At 40.1% G+C, this 21,725-nt stretch overlaps 3 protein-coding genes across 5 annotated transcripts in view; 1 reads left to right on the forward strand and 2 right to left on the reverse strand.

Moving 5' to 3' along the window:
- Nucleotides 1-6,934, reverse strand: part of lrrc75a (leucine rich repeat containing 75A) — a 53,510-nt gene extending 46,576 nt beyond the window's left edge. For both annotated transcript variants that reach the window (XR_001961776.2, XM_018684026.2), the window contains exon 1: nt 5,680-6,934. Coding sequence is in view for 1 of the 2 variants with exons in the window: in XM_018684026.2 (XP_018539542.1) it covers nt 5,680-5,928 (249 nt within the window). In the remaining variant the exon portion in view is untranslated. The remainder of the gene's footprint in view (nt 1-5,679) is intronic.
- Nucleotides 6,935-7,946: 1,012 nt separating this feature from the next.
- Nucleotides 7,947-17,824, reverse strand: poldip2 (polymerase (DNA-directed), delta interacting protein 2). 2 transcript variants are annotated; one of them, XM_018684024.2, is made up of 11 exons: nt 17,600-17,824; nt 13,170-13,245; nt 12,809-12,906; nt 12,606-12,705; nt 11,975-12,050; nt 11,594-11,701; nt 11,004-11,140; nt 10,848-10,874; nt 10,576-10,701; nt 10,178-10,257; nt 7,947-9,998 (listed from the first exon to the last, which is right to left on the reverse strand). In XM_018684024.2, exons 1-11 carry the CDS (start codon nt 17,815-17,817, stop codon nt 9,884-9,886), a joined length of 1,161 nt encoding a protein of 386 aa, XP_018539540.1. In that variant the 5' UTR covers nt 17,818-17,824; the 3' UTR covers nt 7,947-9,883. The 2 variants fall into 2 exon arrangements, with proteins under 2 accessions (XP_018539540.1, XP_018539539.1); XM_018684023.2 differs by having other exon boundaries at nt 13,170-13,251.
- Nucleotides 17,825-18,288: 464 nt separating this feature from the next.
- Nucleotides 18,289-21,400, forward strand: tmem199 (transmembrane protein 199). Its single transcript, XM_051065527.1, has 6 exons — nt 18,289-18,722; nt 18,975-19,048; nt 19,520-19,609; nt 19,994-20,036; nt 20,179-20,291; nt 20,734-21,400. Exons 1-6 carry the CDS (start codon nt 18,539-18,541, stop codon nt 20,827-20,829), a joined length of 600 nt encoding a protein of 199 aa, XP_050921484.1. The 5' UTR covers nt 18,289-18,538; the 3' UTR covers nt 20,830-21,400.
- Nucleotides 21,401-21,725: the final 325 nt, after the last annotated feature.

Here is a 21,725-nt window from a genome sequence, read left to right on the forward strand (position 1 = left end):
TACAATAAAGTTGAATTTATTTTGGTATGGAAATTGCACTTGAGAGAACTTAAATTAGCTGGATGGAACAGACTGTTCAGAGCAGCACTCTATAGTGCAGCCAAAACAAAGCTGCATGAATCAATCACACAGCACCATGTAGAGACACTGCCCTTCAAAAGCTGATAACACCAGATGGAGGAGGAGCAAGAGCATGAAGAGATTTCATAGTGTTGTCCATGAGAATGAGATTGGCAGTATATAAGTATTTTAATTAAACACATTAAAACATGTAATAAAATGATCAACAGAATGTGAAGAAATAACAGTTCTGACGTTATGACAAAGGCCTCTATGTTGCAGAGACATCTACTGAAGTAGCATGCTAACCAACTAGACTTGGCCCGTCTCGTTATACCACATGGTACCTCAAGAGGCGATAGTCCTTTTTGCTTACGATAAGAGTGAACACCTCTCCTCCCTAACCTTCTGGCAACATGCCAGTTGACCAATTCTTACATATGACCCTTTAACAGTGACCTCCACGTTACAGTGGTTTTCACTCTGACAGCTGCCTGTATGTTGGTCACTGCCACAACAGTTTGACATAATCTCTGTATGCTATGACAATATCCCATCAATCATCTCAGTGACTGTCAAATAACTTCCTCTCAAATCTTACAAACGCACCTTTCCTCATGAACAGGTGTCAGAGAGAGAGTTTAGTAAATTCATCTTGGAACATTTGCACATGCAAGCCTCAAGAGAGAACAGTGAGAGAAAATGATGTTACGAATAATGAAAATGTTCTTGTATGAGGCCAAGTGGCTTTCAGCAACAGCTATTGACTAATGGCAGCTTCAGTCTTTAAATATTAATGGTGACCACAACACAACAACACAGCTTCTCATTATCTGGCAAAACACTGGTCACATACCATAAGATGAGTAAAAAAATCTTATGTCACCGGAACCACTGAGGTTTCCGAAGACACTGTTAGTTATAGTTTAGCGCTCACCTTCGAGGCAGTCCAGGGGAAGTGGTGGAGAGAAGCTAGCTTTGGTTTCAAGTTAATTGAAGGGTGGTGATTAAGAAGGTGGCCTTCCCATTAGCTCTTAACAGAGCTCCCGCGTGATTAATCACTGTCTGTTTAGTCTGAGCTCTCCGACCATTACCATGGTTTCCGGGCAACAAAGAACCTGGTAACCAGCAAAGAGTGACTCTCCTCTTACACACAAGCTGTGTCGTTCGTTTCTCTCCCTTTTCTTTCCCTTCTTTGTGTCACTGCCCCCCCCAGTACTCTCTCATGTGATGTCTCTGCAATTACTCACCACTTCTTCCTCTCTCTTTTTCCTCCTCTTCTAACAATTTTTTCCCCGTGTTTGTTCTCTTATCTTCAGTAATTGTCTTTATCCAATTCATCATGTGGTCTGGCTGTCCTGTACCATTCTGCCAGAGCACAAACTCTCCAGAATACGAAGACAAATGCGACGGTTATGTCACTGGATCTTGTCCAATTTTGTCTTCATGACCCAACATGAAAACCTGTTATCATCTACACTGTGTTAGTGCCTTAGGGAGAAATATGTGAATATGAAGAAACACATATTGTTTTCATCCTTCTCAGTCCATCCTGCAGCCTCCTTTGGTTTCTATGGCTCCATGTCTTTGCTGATAAAAAATTAAGGCTTCACATTCATCCTTTAAGCTGAAAAAAAAACCAAACACAGTGTATCTACACATTGTTAACTTTGACCCAGTTAAAGTGCATCATGCTTGTGGATGTATCATTTTCCCTAATCCCAACTCCACAAACAGCAGCAAGAAAAAAATCCTTCAGAGGTCGGAGCAGCTTGACCCCAGATCAAAGCTAAACCATGTTGACTGCTGTTTACACCATCATACCTTCTCTCATATACTGATATTGTAGCACAAACCATACTGCTTGGTGCTTAAATAACAGTCAGTCTCATCGCATGAAGAATGGACATGCTGATGAGGCAGGGAAATATCAATATCATTGTTACTTAATGACAGTAGAAGAAATCCACTAAGTGCTGATAGAGGCTTTATAGTTCACCAAAAAACTCCCAGCAACTGTGTCTGCTGCTGTAATGGAGGTCCAAGGGACAGTGGCTGTTTTCAAATAATCCCTAAATACATTACAATGAGGTTAGAGAGATACTTGAAACAACCAGTGGTCTGACAATTTAAGCTGTTATCTTCAGATGAACCACCAGTAGTAATGGAAAAAATCTCAGTCACAGCTCATTTTGTCAATTGGAAATACTTGATAGAAGAGGGGGGTTTTATTTTTTAGCTCATTTTGTCAATTGGTGTCTGATGAAATATATCAGTAGCATCGAGTGCTGAAAACTGTGTCAAATTAAAGAATCAAACTTCTGGTCAGATTTATAATCTTGTTTCCTATTCTTTTAGCAGATTGTTGTAGATTGAAATGAAAAGTTTAACAAATGTTCAGCTGTTTTATTTTGGGAAAGTTAAAGTATGACTGCTTGCACGAGATTGGTACTGAGACTCAAATATTGTATCGCCACCAACATCAAAAATTTTCACCAGACTGTATGGATTATACAAGTCAGATACAACAAATTACTTTGCTTTATAAGTTCGGGTTTAGGTTCAGGTTTATTGTCATTTCAACTCATGATCAAAAAGTTCAGAGTTCCTGTTGCTAACAACCAAAGCACAGTATGCTAATGCACATGCAGTTGGTGTGCACAATGACTTGACACAATAAGTCAGTAACATGTGTTACATCATGTGATCAACATCAGGACCTGTGTTATAAGCGTTTTTGTTATCACTTACAGATCAAACTTGAGCAGACAGCAAACATCAAATTCTGTCGTCTCATGTCACATCAAGGATCATCACTGGTGACGAGAGTTAGACTTAGACGGACTTTATTGATCCCTTTGGGATGACTCCCTCTGGGAAATTACGTACTCCCTCGGGGAAATTACGTCTGCGACAACGACCAAGAGAACAAACAGCAGTCTTTACAGTAGAAGAGCTCACAGTCTCCAAGACTGGAAGGAGCATCAGTTCAATGGCAATTGGGTGCTCTATCATAATATCATGCCGCCTCACAGCACACTGAAAATGTGCAGTGGGAAGCAACTTAATCGTTGCTCTCTACCCAACTTCTTCCTCTTCCCCAAAATGAAATTCGAGCTGAACGGTCACAGTTTTGACACAGTGGCAGAGATCCAGTGTGAGTAGTAGATGGTGCTTGACATGCTTACAGAATGGGACATCCAGGGAGTGTTCTAAGCGGACAGGAGAGCTGGTAGAACTGTATCACTGCACAAGGTCACTACTTTGAAGTTAATGGCGGCCAAATTTAAATCACGGATGGTCTTTGAACTTTTTGATAATTTGACATACATACAAACACACAAAATGTTGTCCCTTGGGGGCCTATAACAAAGAACATGCACAGAAACACCACACAGTCTTAAGGGTAAGAGTGAGCACTCCTACACTAGCAGCAACGACCAGGATGCAAACAAGGTTCAGTGCATTTTTCCCTCTTGTACCAAAAATGACATGGTGGAATTTCTTTACATTTGCATGATTGAAGTTGCTAGCCATGATGAATAATTCTTTGAGGTGTGCTTTTTGTTGATCACTGACGCCGCTGTAAAGCTGTCACAGATAGACTGCCACACAGCAGAGAACTCCCTCTACACATAGTACGGCCGGCACTTCATGATTGTAAACTCTACCAGCAGAGAATATTTGGCCACAACCACAGCATTTAAGCAACTTTCCTGGTGGAAATAAACACACAGTCCACCTCCAAGAGTCTAACCAGACAGCAATGACTCCTTGTCGTTTCAGTAGGGAGTTAGCTCGTCCACCCCGTGTAGAGAATGTTGCTGAGAAGACACATTTCAATGAAAACAAGGTACAGCAGTTCTTTATCTGCTGAAGATCCAGAAGATTTGGAATAAGGAATACGTGTATTTCCCAAAATGTTTAATTATTCTGTTTAAAAAGTTTTGATTATATTTTAAACAGAGTTGATATAAACTTACAGAGATGCTATTAAGCATGGTTTTAGTCTTCTAGACATCAAGGTTAAAACTAGGCTAAATTTGGTTGAAAAGATGCAAAAGTTGCAATTAGCTGTTCAACAGTGTTTTGATGGCTATATTTCAGTTTGTGGATGGGACCTGCTTCATGATAAAAATCTAGGCATTTCAGATGCTATCACAACAATGGTTATATGTAACTAAAGCTGCAACTAACAATTATTTTGATCATCTTCTTTCTAAAATGTCAGATAATTGTCTATCACCCAGAGCTCAAGGTGACATCTTGATAATGCTTTTGTCCAACCAAGAGTCAACTTAACAATTATCAACAAAAGAGAAAAAAAAACAGCAAATCCTCACACTTAAAAAAACAGGGCATGTTTGGTGTTTCTGACAAACTGCAATTTTCACAACTATCTATTTTCTGTTGACTGGCCTAATAATTAATTTACTATTTTTTAAGCACTGTGAGAAAAACAGACATTTGGAAGCTCTGTTTTAGCCTATCCAGTTTTTGCTCTGGAAATCACTCAGAATCTGTGCTTACTGGGAAGGACTCTAACTGCACTGCTGTTATTGTGTCCTCACTCTCAAACTGGAAATTGTGGTTCTCCTCTGAGCTTTAATGGTTTAATGAAGCAGTGACAAAGATGGTGATCCCTCAGTCTTAACGATGATGGATGGAGAGGTGTCCTTCATCTTTAAGCCTGTTTGCTTCGCTGCACTGTTTACCATTGGTTCATGGATTACCAACCTAAATGGATTTGATCAGAAAACTGTAAATAGGAACATAGAGGAACTGATGGAAATCTCCAAAGCCCAAACAATAACATGTGAACGCTGTGTGTGTGTGTGTGTGTGTAAGCCAGAGGCGCTGTTCCCTGTGGTTGAGTCATAGGGGGATAAACAGTGAACACTAGCAGCATATGGACTCTGTGGAAGGCTGTCCATAGAGATGAGTGCTTATAAACCAGTGTGCCTCCATTATCTTCTTAAGCATTTCTTTGTTTCCTTCATATCACAAGGATAAACACCTTTTCAGATGATCTTTTCATAATATCACATTTTTTACATTCAGATCCTCCCTTACTTTGTAGCTTTGCAAATCCACCAATTCAGCTGTTGGTATTTTTATTTTCTTGCATCTCTTCTGTTTCCCACCACACCACATCCTTTGAGTCTGCTGTTAGATTTGTCCTCCTCTCTGTAGCAGCAGCAGCAGCAGCAGCAGCAGCAGCAGCCAGCCAGCCAAGTGCTGCAAATGTCTTGAAATACAGAGAGGCTATAAATCGTAGCAGTCTCCACACTGTACCAGTGCAGCAGAGTCAGGCTGAGCAACATGGGTCCAGTCAGCCTGGGCTCTCTTGTTCTGTCATGTAGGCATATAGGCAGTCAACTGGTGAATTTAGTCAGTGTGTCAACAGTCAGTCAGTCTGAGCCTGGATTCTCTTTCAGCATTAGTGATGCCATTTACTGAGGAAGAAACAGCACACGTACACAGAAAAGAAAGAATAGAGGAAAGAAACAGAAAAGAAAGCGAGAAAGTCAGGGGTGTGGTGGTCTGAACCTGTGACCCCTCAGAGCTTTACTCACACTCCAACTTTCATTCACACACAATCGCACACACAGCAGCTACCTGTCTGAGTGTCTTGAGCATCTCCGTGGCCTCGTCCTGTTTACCCTGCTTGGCCATCAGCATCATCTCCTGGATCATGCTGATACGGCGCTGGTAAGGCGGTGGCGTCCCGCCGCGACTTAGCCGGTCCCCTGACTTAAGCATGAAGGACGCCAAGATATCTCCCCGCTCCTTGGTGGGGGTCCGCTTCCAGCTGTGCTGAGGGCTGGCTCCTCCAGGCTCCTGGCCTTTGGTCTGCTTGGCACCCATGGTGCTGTGTTAATGTGAACTGTGATAATAACAAGACTGGTCCCACCAAGCAGTCATGCAGAGGCAGCTTTGATTAATGTTAGAGATACGTTGCACATTAAAATGTCTGCAGCTGATTACATCCTCTTCAAGTCTGCAGATTGGGGTTTAGATGTGAAGCATTTGAGCAATCAAATTCCAAACTGCTTCTAAAAATGTTCATTTCACACAGTTCTACAGAAGAAGTCAATGTCCTAAGAGTTCAGAAATAATGCTCCAAAACATTAACAAGTAGATGTAGTAGTTTGTTTTTTTTTTTTTTTGCTTTTAAGAACTTGTTAATCCCGCAGAGTGAAGCTCAAGTCGGGAACAGGTCGGAGGATGCTGCCTGCATCATGGCCGCAAAGCACGGACACAGCAAAGTCAGGATGCAGGATACCTACAGTATAGACCGTGGCCCGCCGCAGCCTCCTATCCCGAACACAACTTCACCAAAATATTTACCCTCGACAGCGTTATGCTCTCACCGCTGCTGTTATCCTTCAAAACAGAGTCCTCTGTCCTGGAGCAGAGGAGGAGGAGGAAGCGGATCGGAGGAGGTGGTGCATAAAGCAGGGCATGGCAATGTTTACGTCTCCTGTAGATCACCACTGACTGCCTGTTCCTGGCTGTTCTCCGTCCTTCCTCAGCCGCTGGAAGTCATGCATTACCCACAACCAGCAGGCATTCGTCCTTCTCCAAGGTTGATTCTCTATCCGCTCAGGCGCGGGAAACAGCCGCATCCGTGTCTCGGTCCACGGGCTGTGTAGAGGCTGCAGATCCGCGGCTTGGCAGGAGGGGAGAGACTGAGGTGTCCCCTTGCTGGGACTGAATTATGTATTGCACCCTCTGTTCAAACTGAATGGGGGCGCGCAGCGAGTGCACGTGAGCACCAATCCTCCCTCCTCACACGGTGATGGAGAGAGGGAAGGAAGGGCCGGGAGAGCACGAGCACCGCCAAGTTTGCGGATGCTTAGCTCCTGCACGCCCCTTTTCCAGGAAGGCGATGTACCAATTTCCATTTAAATGTGTCAGTGTAATGTTGCGTATCTCACTGGCAGAGCTAAATATAACTTGTCAAGATGACTCATACCATTTAAAATCCTACATAATCTCCAGCAGAATTAATTCATTCAATTCAGACAATTCATTTTAAATTTTAAATTTCCTTCAGTTTAAACGGAGTGTTTCGTGTTGCTCGCTAACATATTTTAATAGAGATGGATCAAAAACCACTACAAGCTGACCTTGAAGTTAACAACCTATTAACTGTTACTGCTGTATTAAACCGCAGGAGCAGTATGGTGATTTGTAAATGGCCTTGAATAGTACTCTGTCTCTGCCTATGAGTAAGTCAATATTCATTTTAAATTGATGGATTTCCCTATTGAGTTTGGTTTTTAGCATGGAAGAGAGCAAGGCACATCTGTAGTCTTATCTATTTATTCAAACGTAAACATGAATACAGGATGAAGTAGTGGGTATAATTTCATACTGTATGATACAGTGTTACCTGACCATCAACTGTAGCTGAGCAATGTCCAGTGACGTAAAAACATGTAAATGGACGAGTTCGTTTACATAAGAGATAATATGAAAATAACACAAGTTGCATTCAATGCACAAAATGATCACATGACGCACACATTAGTGATCCATACGTGACCAGTGATCAGGGGAAGGATTGCACTGACATCTGGTGGTGGCGATTTGGAATTCATGTGTCCGTAAAGTATTTATAATGTGGTTAGAGTAAGTTCCTTTAACGATCAAACTATATATAACAGAATCTGTAGTAATACTCTAAAGGCAGTATGTGATGATGAACTAGATTTACTGGCTTTCACTGCATCAAGAAAAGAATAAAAATAAAAACCACAATCCAGAGGGAGAATAGTTTTCTACTTCATGAGAATGTTAAAGGCTGACAGCTAAATATGAGCTGATAGTTCTGGCAGTACACACACACTCAAACACAAACTCAGACAAATGTCAAGATGTATTTTTCAAAAGGTATATTTATTTGTTTTGCCTTTAATTACATATCTATTTACACTTGTATTTCAGTTACTCCAAATCAATTATCAAAACCAAAATTGTCTTTTCTCACTTTACCAGTGAGAAAACTTTAGGCTCATAACTTTTCTCATCAGAGAGCTTGCAAGGTCAAACAGTCAGCCTTAATGAAAGAAACCCAGCTGATGTGTACAGGATGAAGACTTCATTCTGGTTTTTACAAGGAGCAGACTGCAGAGAGGAAGATATACATGTCACACACGCGCACACACACATACACACACTCTTCTTTCCTGTTAGTCACAATGCTGGCTGCCAGCTGCTTGGTTTAATTACTTTACGGTGTGCTGCATTTGATATTCAAAGACAACTAAGACCTGACCCTCACCTCCTTTACAGGAGAGGGAGGACTCACTTTTGGCAGTGAACACATACACCACTTATAAAAACTATTCAGCCTTCCTTGACTGTTTTTTTTGGATTTATCTTTCACACTACTGAATCACAGTGGATGTAATTAGAAGCACTGGTCAAGAAAACAGAACTTGAATGGCAAAAAGGAATCAGAAATCTATAAAAATGATCTCAATTAAATACAAATATAAAACACAAATGGTATTCACTTCCTTTACTGTGAAACATCCACAGTTGTCAGTGGACTCGGATCATGATGGGGTTAATGTATATCCAGGTCCCCGACTTCTTAAGTGCCATTCACATCAACATCAAAGTCATACTAATGACACGGAAACTTTTTCTGAAAGCTCCAAGATACTAGACATGAGGCTTGATAACATGCAAACAACAAACATAAGACAGCTCATGTTAACTATTGTCCAACATTATATAATTTGATTTAATAAATACAGTGTTATATTGTCAATTTGCAGTACGTTTAACTCACAAGCTTTGATATCAGACAACCATCTTGAGTTGTCCTGTGATGTGAACACTCACAAGTCGCAAACATGGGAAGTGTTCCACCTCTGACGTCCATCCCATATAATGTGGATGTAGCATAAAGCCTGGTGGTGGCAGCACGGAGATTCTGCCTTACAGCAGGTTCTGGGAGGCTTCACACACCACCACTAATCACTACTAAATACTGACATTGTGTAACTGTGTGCTATATTTTTACTGAAGATCAATTACAGAGATTTGAATTCACTTTGGCTTTTTTCTCTTTTTATGTTGATCAGTGACAAACAGAGCCTAATTCCATCCACTGTGCTTCAATGCTGTAAGACATAAATACTTCTGCTCTGTACCCAGCCCAGAATTCACTCAGATTTCCCTCTCATTAGAGACCCACAGACGCCTGACATTACTAGTGTGTGATAGGATAGTCATATGCTTATAAAAGCTGACAGGAAAACCAGGTCCAGGATAAAAGTTATGTGCAATGTTTTCATAAATCCCAACAAGAACATTGTTATGTAAAGAGGTGTTTAATATATGTAGTTTCAGTGATGGCTTTCTTGGTGATTTGAAATATCCAAAGGAGTCCTCAGTATGAAGCTTAGCGGGATGTGCTACTCCCATTCTCCCACTACAAAAACAACCCGGTCAATATTTCAGCTACTCGATGCAGAACCTGTCCAGCTCTGCCTGACATCTTTCACTCCCCTCCCTGCCTCCCAGCTCTCTTCACTAGACTGTGCATGTCTCTTCAAACACAACATGGAGTGAAGGTGCACTGATTCTCTACCCTTTATGATTTAATCAATGACATATTGCTGTTGGGTGCACTCTGACAGAAAAAAGAAAATGCTATATTTTCCTTTTGCATAACCTGACTCACGCTAGTCTTATGCTGAAGGCTGAGGCAATCTTACTGAGGAAGGACAATACTAAATAACCTAGGCACGTCCAGGACTGACTGTGTGTCCGGGCCTCACAGGTGGGAGGTGACTACTCGCAGTTAGAATGTGTAGCCAGCGGGGGGGGCTTTGTCATCTTTGTTGCTTTCCAGGGAGAAAGGAGGAATGCGAACATCAAAATGGGAGCCATCAGTCCTTTCAATACGAAATGTCCCCCTGAACAAAAATAAATAAAGGTTAAGTAAACTGTGCACATTCAGGATACAAAAATGACTTGACCAGCACTCCCAGTGAATCTAAACGTTTACCATTTCAAACATGTACAAAATAGCAGAATATGTAGCATATGTAGGATGTGTGTAACAGTACACTAATGTATGAATGAGCGAACTCACCACATATGACCGCTGGGGGCTTGTAGAGACACATGGCTGCTGTACTGAAAGGCTGGCTGCTCTTTAGACAACACCGGCTCCTGTGACGACACAGGCAAGAACATAGGTTAAGCTCCTCCAAAATTTTGTGTTTCAAGAACAAGAAACTAAAAACTGACGTAATCTGTGTGTCTGTGATGGTCCCATTTACAGGGTCACCACCAGGTGACAACACAGCTGACCTACAGTCAGGTAATACAACAAAGGCCTTAATAGTTTGTTTGTTAATGTTGTGAAATTAAACAGTCAAGAGTGTTTAAAAAAAAAAAAAAAACTGAATTCACTTGGTCAAAAAGGAGCATTGACACTACACCAGACAGTCTTGGATATTGTGTGTATGCATGTGTGGGTATGCTGACCCTGCCTACGACTCCTCGTCCTCGGACTGTCTCCAGGGTTCCTGACAGGCTGAAGATCCTCCAGTGCCTCTCTCTCAGCTGAACCACCTCATTGCCCATGTTCTCCAGTCGGATACAGTATCGCCACTGTCGGAGGACAACACACCTTAACATGTTTATACTCAGAGTCTGCTGGTATATCAGCTGCTAGCTGGTGTTGTTTCAAACTGGCTGTCCTATTAGACCCCACTGTTCTATTAGATATTCCCCACTGATAAAACTATGCTACTCACCCAGTAAACATGGGAGTTCTGGGCCTCCTGAGAACAAGAGAGTATTTCCATTAGTATTCAAAATGACTACATAATCAAAACACAAAAAGAAGCTTTCAGCTGGTGTGGCCCAGTGTGTGCTTAAAAAAGCTAGAGTAGCTACTATTATTTATTTACCCTCATGCCCATGTAGAAGGGGATGACTGTGACTCGGATATTTTCGGTGGTCTCCCTGTGGACATCTGAGAGCTCCAGCCAGGGGTGGTTTTTCTCCTGCCACGCCTTCAGGGTGTCTCTGGCTGTGAACGGAGGAGCTACAGAGGAGGACAAAAACACACACATATTTACAGCAAACTGAAACTGTTTTTGTTCTCTTTCTACTGAATGGAGCCTGTGGCAGCTCTGAAAGGTGAAAATAATTTTGGTTGATGTCTATGTCATCTTTACAGAAATTTATTATTTAGTACTTATAAAATCAATGTTTAATTTGGAAGAAATATTGCTATGACTATATGAAATAACAATGACATCAGTGCTGGAAGATTTGTGTTCAATGAATATGAATTACGATAGATATCTATAGTTTCAGCCTCATATATATATATATACACACACACACACACACACACACACACACACATATATACAGAGGGTGAAATTTGGCTATGTATATGCACAGTCACTGTGTTGAACCTATGGGCACTGGAAAATGTTTATGTGAAGACTGGAGTTGGAAGCTGAAGTGGAGACAGTGGAAGGCTGTTTACATTTGGAAGGGTTGTACATGAGGAAGCGCTCAAACAGCTCATGCTGGATGGGGACCTGCTCTGCAGAGTTATAGGGCAGGATGTCTTCATGGCTCACATAGTCCAGACCTGAGGGCAGGAAACACAGACATATTGTCACATAAGGATGAGATAGAGAACAGAGGTTTATATTCTATGGGAGCTAAGCTGCTGATAAGAAACAAAATCTGCTCTGCTGTATGGGGTGAAAGTTAAATCTAATGCTGAGAATCTGAATATATTGTACTGGAACTGACAAACTGAGGGCTGAGCTGGGTTACATTTATCATGAAAGCCCGCTTAGAAATAAAACAAAAAACAGCAGCAAAAAGGATATAATGGGCCCACCATATGGTTACATACCTGGGATGGCATACAGGGCTCTGCTGTCGTCATGGTTGGCCAGAAACGTCACTGCCTCTGTCTGAGACCTCTGAGACTGTCAAACACAACACACACCAACAGTTACACAACTGCTGACTCAGACATTAATGGACAGCCACAGCCAGGTTCTACCACAGTGGTGGCTTTGTCACCCTACTTCATTTTCACTCATTGCACTGTATGTCAAGATGATCATGAGTGTCTTCAACACAAATTCAACAGGTTTCACAACCTCTCTGAAGGAAGAAGAGATTAACTCTGAGATATACTTTTACCGATTACCTGTCCAACAGATTTGTTTGATTGTGAGTGTAACTTAGACATGGGTGTCATCAGAATTTTTAAAACTCTTAATTGCTAGTGTTCATATTAGTGTTAGAAAGGAAAAGCATCTGAGTCATCACTTTCACCATCTGTCATACACAAAATGATCTGACGTTTAAAGGCAGCAAATTCAACAAATAATGATAAAATACTACTAACTAAAAATCATCTGAACTTGCTCGCCTGTCTGGACTCTAACAGAACTCTAGGGACAATAGGAATGTATCTGAACTGTAAGGTAGTAGTTGGTGGTGGTTAATGAGAAATACAGTATATATTAACTTACTATGTGAGGGCAGTCCCTGGTGTCAATCAAGACCTGGTAGTAGGTGTGAGTCTTCCCCTTCACCTCCTTGGAACCGTGGGCTCCTGGAGGCTCAGGTTTGCTGATAGAAGAAAGACAAACAACAGAGGTTATAATAGTCTAATGCACAAACCAAGTCAATAAAGGCCTGTTGGTGCAGTCTGCAGTCAGAGATGGAGGTTTACCTGTCAGACATGGGAGGGGTGATGTCTCTGTCATAGAGCCTGGCATGCCAGGGAAACAAGACAATGCCTCTATAGCCAAACACACTGTGGAGAAACAGCTGAGGAGGAGCACAACAACAAGGAGAAAGGGGATAAGTCGATCTGAGATTATATATGTTGGAGGTTTAATAAAGCATACATTAGATAGGATTACAGTCACTCAACAGGATCACGCAAATGTACACAAAGTTACTGATTTATCAAAACTTAAAAACAAACTACATAGTGCAGTCACAGGAGAATACAGTAATATTCAAAAGTGAGTCTAAAACTGACCCAAATGATTTGCTATAAAATGTGTGTGTGTGTGCATGAGTCTTACTTGTCCCGTTTCATATTTGCCATGCTGCTTCACAGCCTCAAACACTCCCACAGTTTCCAAAATCTTCCCTTCAGGCCTGTTCCTGCCAAATACAGGCAACACCATTACACACTGGACCCTGTGTGTGTGTGTTTATGTGTGTGTGGTTGAGTGTGTATGTGTGTTTGTGTGTAAAAAAAAAAACAAAAAAACAACTGCCTTCAAATGAAAAGCATATGACCACAAACTAATATATAGATCTGAATGCCGTACAAACATGGGTATTGACATCAAAACATCATGTATGGACAGACACAAACAACTTCTAAGATCTCACAGCTGTGAAGAGAAGAGGCTTCAGGATTTTCCCTCCTATAGAGATGATTTACATCCATCGCTATAGGAGGGAAAATCCTTCTGCTTCCTTTGAGCCTCCCTCTTCCCTTCAGTCCTAATCTCAATCAACGTTGACAAGATTGAATAAAACACCTCCAGTTGTCAGATGTCAACAAACAGAAATACCATTCAACCTAATCTCTATGTCCTTGCCTTGCAACAACACACACACACACACACTCTTACAGTACATATTACCAGTGACAACAACAGCTGGTCACTTCAAATAAATAACATGCATACTTCTGTGCTCCCTGCAAAGCTAATCTTCACAACAGAGATGAAGAGTGGGGATTAATGAGGTGGATATACTGTATGAACAGGGGGATTTAATATTTCACAGTAAGTTGGTTTCAGGTTATTTTTATATCTTGAATGTGTACTGGACAAAAATAATCACCAGGTAACCTGATTTTACAATGAGAAATATGGTTAAAAAACAGAATCCTGACATTTAAAGTCTCTGAGTCACAGAGAGCCCTTCGTTCTGGGACCAGCATGAAATTAACAGCAGGATGAGTTTCATGCTGCCCATATGCGTGCATGTGAGCCCTCATGTGCACACAATATGAACAAAATGGAGATGTGAAAATATTATGCCATTGTGCAACCAATAATTACAAAACAAAAGAAAGAAAAACTCCACAGGATCTAGATGAAAACTTCAGATGTAAATAGACCTTCTTCCTAGCATGTACATATGTATAATAATTTACAACAAATATGTGATCAATTTAAGATTAGAAAATCCTGTATGCCAGGTTTTCTCTTGAGGATTGTAAGCATGTTAAAAGTAACATTTCCAGATTTCTCTATGCTGATAAGATGGCAGATGACTGGTGTAACTTATCTTCAGGTGTGAGAGGTAAAGCCTGTTTCCTTCTTGGGTTTCTCTATTATTGCATTTCATCTGAAAAGAACCAAACACTTCAAACATTTCTTGAATGTAGCATTATATCCACTGTATGTTTATTCACAGAATGTCAAGTAACCCTGTGTGCTCCCTTGAAGTGGTGCTGTGTATGACTGCTATAGCCCAGGATAAAAACTTTGATCATAAAAAGAAATTCTGAGTACTTTGTTTGATGCAACCAATCTCCCTGCTAAAACAGCAGTGCCACTAGACTAGCCACAAGACTGCATAGAGGTAAGAATCACATACTTTTATACAATTATTCTACAGCCCTAACACTTTAACTCAAAGCCACTAATTCAACAACCACTGTAGAGAGAAGCATTACAAATTTCAGTACAACTTGGCCTAAATCCATCTACGAGTGCTCCAACTATAACTGTTTTGAATGTAATGTCATTCAAAACTGTGTTCATGTTCTATGATTTTGATTAAGTTAATTTTTTAACAGCTTTAAGGGTAAACAGGACACAACTACTGCCACTGTGAATGGAGAGTAATGGCAAAACCAGTATCTATAATCTATATACAGATGATCTGGGCATTAATAGCCAAATAATTCTTAGTGACAGTGTGATGACTTTACACACCCTACTTTTCACGTGTGCACTTTATTATTTCATTAAGCTAAAAAACACTTATTTCTCAGTGGTCTGAGGGAAAACACTGTAGAGATATATGAAATTACAAGAAATAAAACAGGAATGTCTTGATGTTTTCACAACACTATACACACCACAGCACCTGGCCATAGCAGCTCTTCAACACAGTTTAAACATGCCTTTTACTGTTCTGTTTCTACCTCTGCAACCATCTGAGAAATGTCAATACACTGTGTGGCCACACAGAATCAGATCTAAATATAGTCAACCCACAGCAAAACCTGGAACTCGCTTCAACCAACAGCTACCACTGGTCAACAAGCTAGCCCTGCCAATACACACAGAACTATCCATTCACATCCCTTTTTCTTCAGTCCTGGAGGAGTGAACGCAGGTCACTGTGTCACTGAGCGGTCATCCTGTGGTTACATAAACTAAAGCTAGAGATACAAGGTAGCACTGAATCACTACTCCTTTCCAACCACTCACCCACTTGTACACCCACCTCAGCTTTCTCTCACAGGTATACTCTGCTTCCATCTCTTGCATTTCTTGCTCTGACCTAATTTCTTTCAGCACCCTTTTCTGATTGATCAGATGAAGGCAGCTACAAAAATAAGACGCCCCACTGGTTTTTCTTTACACTGGCCCTCAGCCAAGTCCCTTTTATTCAATCACAAGCACTGCTTAGGCAGAAAAGTTCAGCACATAGCTGATATGCACTGCTGCAACTACACAACAACAAAGAAATGTTGGAAAAAGCTTGGTCATGGTATGTGAGTCAGAATAACATGAACAAATACAAGAAACTGTGTTTATAATGAGAATGTAGGCTATTTCAGAAAAAGTGACAAAACTTATACCACTGTGATTTAAACAGATGTTCTTACGTGTCTTCTATTTGTCATTTTTAATTACATTTTAATAGAATTTAAATATCATATATTTTTTCTGAGATGCCCTTATAGAATCCTTATCCTCCTAGTGATTACTTTAGGATGAAAAAAGTAATTGTGTGAACCTTTAATGTTCCTATAACCTTCTTTAAGAGCCACTGAGCAAATATTTGAGAACTGTACAAAAAACTGCAAAACAATGTGATTTACAGAACATATTAATGATCCTATTAGCGAAACTTCAAAAAATGAAGAAGAAACCTTAAGATGCTGAAAACCAACAGGTGTGTTTAATTGATGTTACTAAGATGATGTTGAGAGGCTTAAGCAAATCACTCTACCTACTTAGTGTCATCTGAGGGTAGAGGGGAAATATATTTAATGGAGCTGCAGCTGCTCAGGCAATCTGCTGTAATTTCACTTTAATAAACACAGAAATAAATTTTATAATGGGAACTCAGTTCTGTAAATCAGAGTGATAGTTTTATTTTTGAAGCATGAATTGAATTTCTAAAGTCCCTCTATTGATTATAACAAACTGTGTTTATAATTAGTTCTGCACAAAGACAACTGTTGAGCAGTATGAGATGAGACACACAAACACTACTGCGTGTAATTTATTTTAAGAATTTTAAGTTTTTCATTCATGTGAAAAACCTTATATTTGTAACTTGACTGTCTTTAATACACTTTAAACATGGCTCCTATTAGTTTGTTGAACCCTTTCCCTTGGATACTAAGTTTAAATTTGTCTTCAATTTAACCATGCTCTGCTTTTGTTTTACTTAATTTCCTGTCGCTGGCTGCCTTTGAAAAGCAACACTGTGCCTTTTTAAGCTTATTCATAAACAGTACCTGTTTTAAGTTAGCAGATAAAAGGCTCTCTCCATAACAGTACACCTCTGACGCTCTGCATTTGTTGACACAGCAGCACCAGTTCAGACTGAAGTTACTTAGATCACGTAAGTATTTTTCAATTTGACATTGGGCAGTTTTTAACACCATATGTGCTACACTTAACAAGAAATGACTACAGAAGGTGTACCGGTATCATATGTAAACTTTTACCAGGAACTAACGTGGTAATGTTGTACTGTGACCAAGAAATGGTCCAACACTAAATCTTAAAACCTACAACACTGATCAGGGAAAGTAAACTAAGAAAAAGCCTCAAATTTTATAGTGTATTCATTCTGACACCGTCGGATACATATATGTAGCAATATGTAAGATAATTTACAGATAGTTACATCAGCATGCTGCATGCTACTAATCCTACTCCTCTCTACACATGTCATATCATTAAAGAGGAATCTTCCACGGTGAGGATGAACTTTTTCTAGGTGTGATTTAACATGTATTGAGTCAGCAGGCTGGAGGCAGTCAGGTGTTGCTCAATCCACGCTGGCTGACTGCCTTGCTAGCTGAGAAACAGAGGACAACTACTTTTTTCTAATTTCTTCTGCTAAATGACCGTACATATTTACACACCGAGCACATAATGCAGCCACCACCACAAGGCATCTATCCACTCAACAACAACGTGGTCAGCGTCTTTTCGGTGCCATCTTGGACGGCCTGTACTTAGCTAAAGTCTTTAGCATGTTAGCACTGACAGATGAGGACACTGGCTGTGTCTCTTACCGTGACGACATGAACCTCCTCTGCTGGGCACCGCCGGACAGCCCGCAGGCTCGGCATTGTAACCTCTGTCTGTACGCGTCAAACCCGCTGCTGATATCTGCAACACTCAGTATTCTGTGTGTGTGTTTCTTGTTGTATTTACTGACAGTGCTCAACAAGCCTCGGCGTAGCGCAGAGGCAGCCATCTTTCCTCCTCTGGCACGTTCACACACACGCATGTACAGCACCTGCTGCTTTCAGTGGCCCGCTGGAGAGCCGTAATTACGAGAACTAAATGCTTAACAAACGACAACTTCCAATTTGTATTCTTTTTTCTTTTTTTCAAAAAAACTGGTTTGATAAAAACATTCTCTATTAAAATATCTTGTCATAGAATTTTGTCATAGAAAGGGGTGATTAAAAAATGTGAAAAATTTAGCTGACTTTATTTATTATTATCGTGTGTGTGGAGTTTTCAATTATTTGAGGCCTTCAAATCTTTGTTCTTATGTAGGAACAGTGAATGCACCATAATAGCTCACGTGTACTGTAGCGAGCAACATTTATGTTGAATATGTAATAAAACGTCATTATCCACGTATAAACGTTTTACAAAATGCAATTATTGTATTATATGTATATATATATATATATATTATGCATTTTGAAATAAAATGTCACACAGTTAGTCATGTGAGCGAATACGTCATCGTGTCACATACAGTCTATGGTCACAAGGTACATAACATGGCTGCTTACTTGGTGTTATATTTTTACCCCTAGCTGTTATTAGCAGCAACGCTTTTCAGTATATACGGATATAAAACGCGTACAGCTCCTTTTCTTGATGATATGTGTCCTCTGGCAGGCTTTGCTTCACTGTGAACAAGCCCGGAGTTCGAGGTGTTTAGACAGCTGCATCGCAGAGGATCAGACTTCCGAGTCATTTCGATTTAAACCATGGCTTCATCGTTTGTCGTCGGAGATCAGTTCAGAAATAAGGTGACAGAGTTACTGGGAAAGACAGACTCGTCTCTGCCAGAACGACTGACACAAGAACTGGAAGAGATTCTTGAAAAACCAGAACCAGCAACCCTGTCCTTCAGTACAGCAAGAAAACTCAAGAAATACCTTCAGGACGAAGGTAATGTCTTTTACATGTTTATATACGGTGCATCACATTTATGAATAGTAAAGCTTCGTTCTACTCTACTAGAATTCTGTTCAATAAATGTAATATGACAATATTTCCTAACATGACTATTTGACCCCAGTGGAGGTTGGTCAAATGTTTACTATGAAAGTAAATCTGAATAAAAACGTAAAATGCTAGTGGCATGTAATGTATTTAATATTAACATGCTATATTAATTTTTTTATGGCTGTTTTTTTCCAGGACATCCTTTCTACCTGCATGAGTTGTTGGAAGACAGCTCACTGCACCTACCTGAGGTTGTGAAGCCTCCCAGAGTAAGTGAAGCCATTCATATCTTTGTCATATTATGGTTTATGGTTTAGCATGTGAAATTGAATTAGCGTTAATTGCAGCCTGTCACCAAGAGGAAAATAGTGAAATGTAATAATCACTTATTTATAATAACATTAAAAATGACTTATTAGCATTGTGTAAGTTATATTTAGTCACAGCTCTTCATTTGCCATACCACAATTCTACCTGCTTGACTTTTCATTTGTGGTTGACACTTGAAATACATGGTTTTCTGTGAAAGAAAAATTCACTTGTATTCATACATTCATACATCATGTTTTCTATTATCCAAGAGGCACCTGGCAACTTAATGGCCTCTAGCAAATCAGAATGAGAACACATGTAAAGGTTGTCTCTAGTCATTGCCAAATACAAGTTCCAACAGGTACTCTCATATAATGTGAGCGCTGTGGCTGGAAACAGGTGAAACAGGTGTTTCTGTCTTTGTTCAGAACCCTGAGTTGGTCGCACGTCTGGAGAAGATCAAAGCCAAACTAGCCAATGAGGAATACAACAGGATTACACGTAATGTCAACACTCAGGTAAAGCTTGTTATATGCTAACATTACAAGTATCTTTTTGGACTGACATGCCAGGGTCAAGATGTGTTGGAGATTGTGCAGTAGAAATACTGTATATCAAGAAATGTAGAGGACTTATCACTTACTTAACTCTACTGTAAAATCATACATTGTCTCATTGTTTTAATTGTGATGTGACTGCAGCCTAAAATAAGGATTTTTACAAACACATAATCCCATTATTTTTCAATATCAGATCAGCATGAAGACATGCAGACATCCATAGTCAGATGCATGCTTGGTAACGTGGTGATTCATATGCACAGTTCTGATCTGATTCCCATCAGACACAGAAAAGATTTTCACATATTTTACTAGGTAATCAGTATCTGTCTTTGTCTTCAGGAAATCAACCGGAATGGAACATTAGCAGATTTTGGACGACAAGGTTCGTCACATGTCCAAATTCCATATCACCTGAATTCACTTTGTGTCCAAGACTTGATATAGTATCAGAATTTCAGTAAATAGAGACTGAACTGTGTTGTATCAAACTGTCATTGAACTTAGGTTCCCTTCTCTTTGTGCAGTGCGATCAGTCAAAGCAGTGGTGGTGACCATATTCAACTTCCTGGTCACAGTCGTCGCTGCTTTTGCTTGTTCTTACATGGGCAGTCAGTACCTGTTCACTGAGACCACAGCGGTAAGAAAATGTTTAATTTTACAGGCACTGAGTTACTCTTTATTAGGCACAACCATCTAAATCCTAAGTAATCCAATGTAACAGCTATGTAATAAATTGTACCTCTTGTTTTTTGTGGACACAGTATCTGAGAGGTGTTGATCCAGTCTATGGATTGTGTTATTCTGGTGCTCATTTTGTTAACTGTGTAATTGGAAAGATCTCCCACACGAGAAACACCATACAACACGAGTAAACAAGTTCAATGCAGCCAGAGATTTTGGTAATTGATGAGCTCCCACCACAGGCTGTAAAACCAAGTATGCTGGATGAGTTCATGCTGACATCATATGTGTAGTCACCACAAACTAGCTTTGATTAACTACCATGTTAAAGTTACCCGTTAAGTTGCATTTGGGACACCTAACTTTGGCTTTTTTTGTTTCTGACATTTGTCTTCCAGCGAGTGATATCGGCTGTGATCGCTGCCTCTGTAGTCGGTCTTGCTGAGCTGTATGTCCTGGTCCGGACCATGGAGGGAGACCTAGGAGAGCCATAGCAGCTATACACAACAAATGAGGGAAACAGTAATCTTTAGCAGACCACAAAGCAGAACTTTGGCAACCCCATCAAACCCACTGATTCAGAACAGACAATTTATTTTGCTGTGAAAACTTTGTGGACTTTTTGCCTTGTGGAGTTGTGGAATAAGTTTAAAGTTACTGAGAATTTACAAATTAATGACACTGGTATCACTAAATGGAAGCTGGAACACAGAAAAAAGCAAATCGGTTTCAAATGACTGACTATCAGTTCTCTGGCTACTTACTTAGATACTGTGGCGTAATCTAACATTCCACCTGTTGAGAATTTTAAAAAATGAAATCTAAGTAAGAGTTATATTTCTTATTTATTTTGTATTTTTCATGAAAGTACAGCCTCCAGTTTTTCCCCCTCTCTTTCTACTTTGCACTGCCCTAGAAAAAAAAAAATGAATGTTGCATATTTTCTTATGATGTCCTCCATTCTGTTTTGAGATGTAATCATATTTTTGTGATCAATAAAATCACCAGTGCTGACTGAAGCTAATCCATAAAGTTGTAAGCTCCAGTTAGCATGAAGCTCCTTTACAGAGTACATTTTCCTTTCCTTCACTCTGCATGTTTATTCAGGAGATTATGGGAATAATACCTACCTCTGACACCAGGACTTGATAACACTGATGCTGAAACATGGTTTTATTTAAATATCTTACTGCAAGTTACTGTGGTTTAGACTGTGACCTGAAATACATAACAATGGCCTAGTAACTATAACATCACAGGTTATAGACTGGTGTGACTCTACTGTTTTCTTTTCTGTCAACAAATTACACAAAACAACACCCTTAGTCCATCTATTAATACTTTTTACTTCCCTATCCTGTCTGTGCCACTCACACAACTCAAGACATAA

The sequence above is a fragment of the Lates calcarifer genome, linkage group LG21, assembly GCF_001640805.2.
Source record: "Lates calcarifer isolate ASB-BC8 linkage group LG21, TLL_Latcal_v3, whole genome shotgun sequence".
In the NCBI taxonomy this organism is placed as follows: domain Eukaryota; kingdom Metazoa; phylum Chordata; class Actinopteri; family Centropomidae; genus Lates; species Lates calcarifer.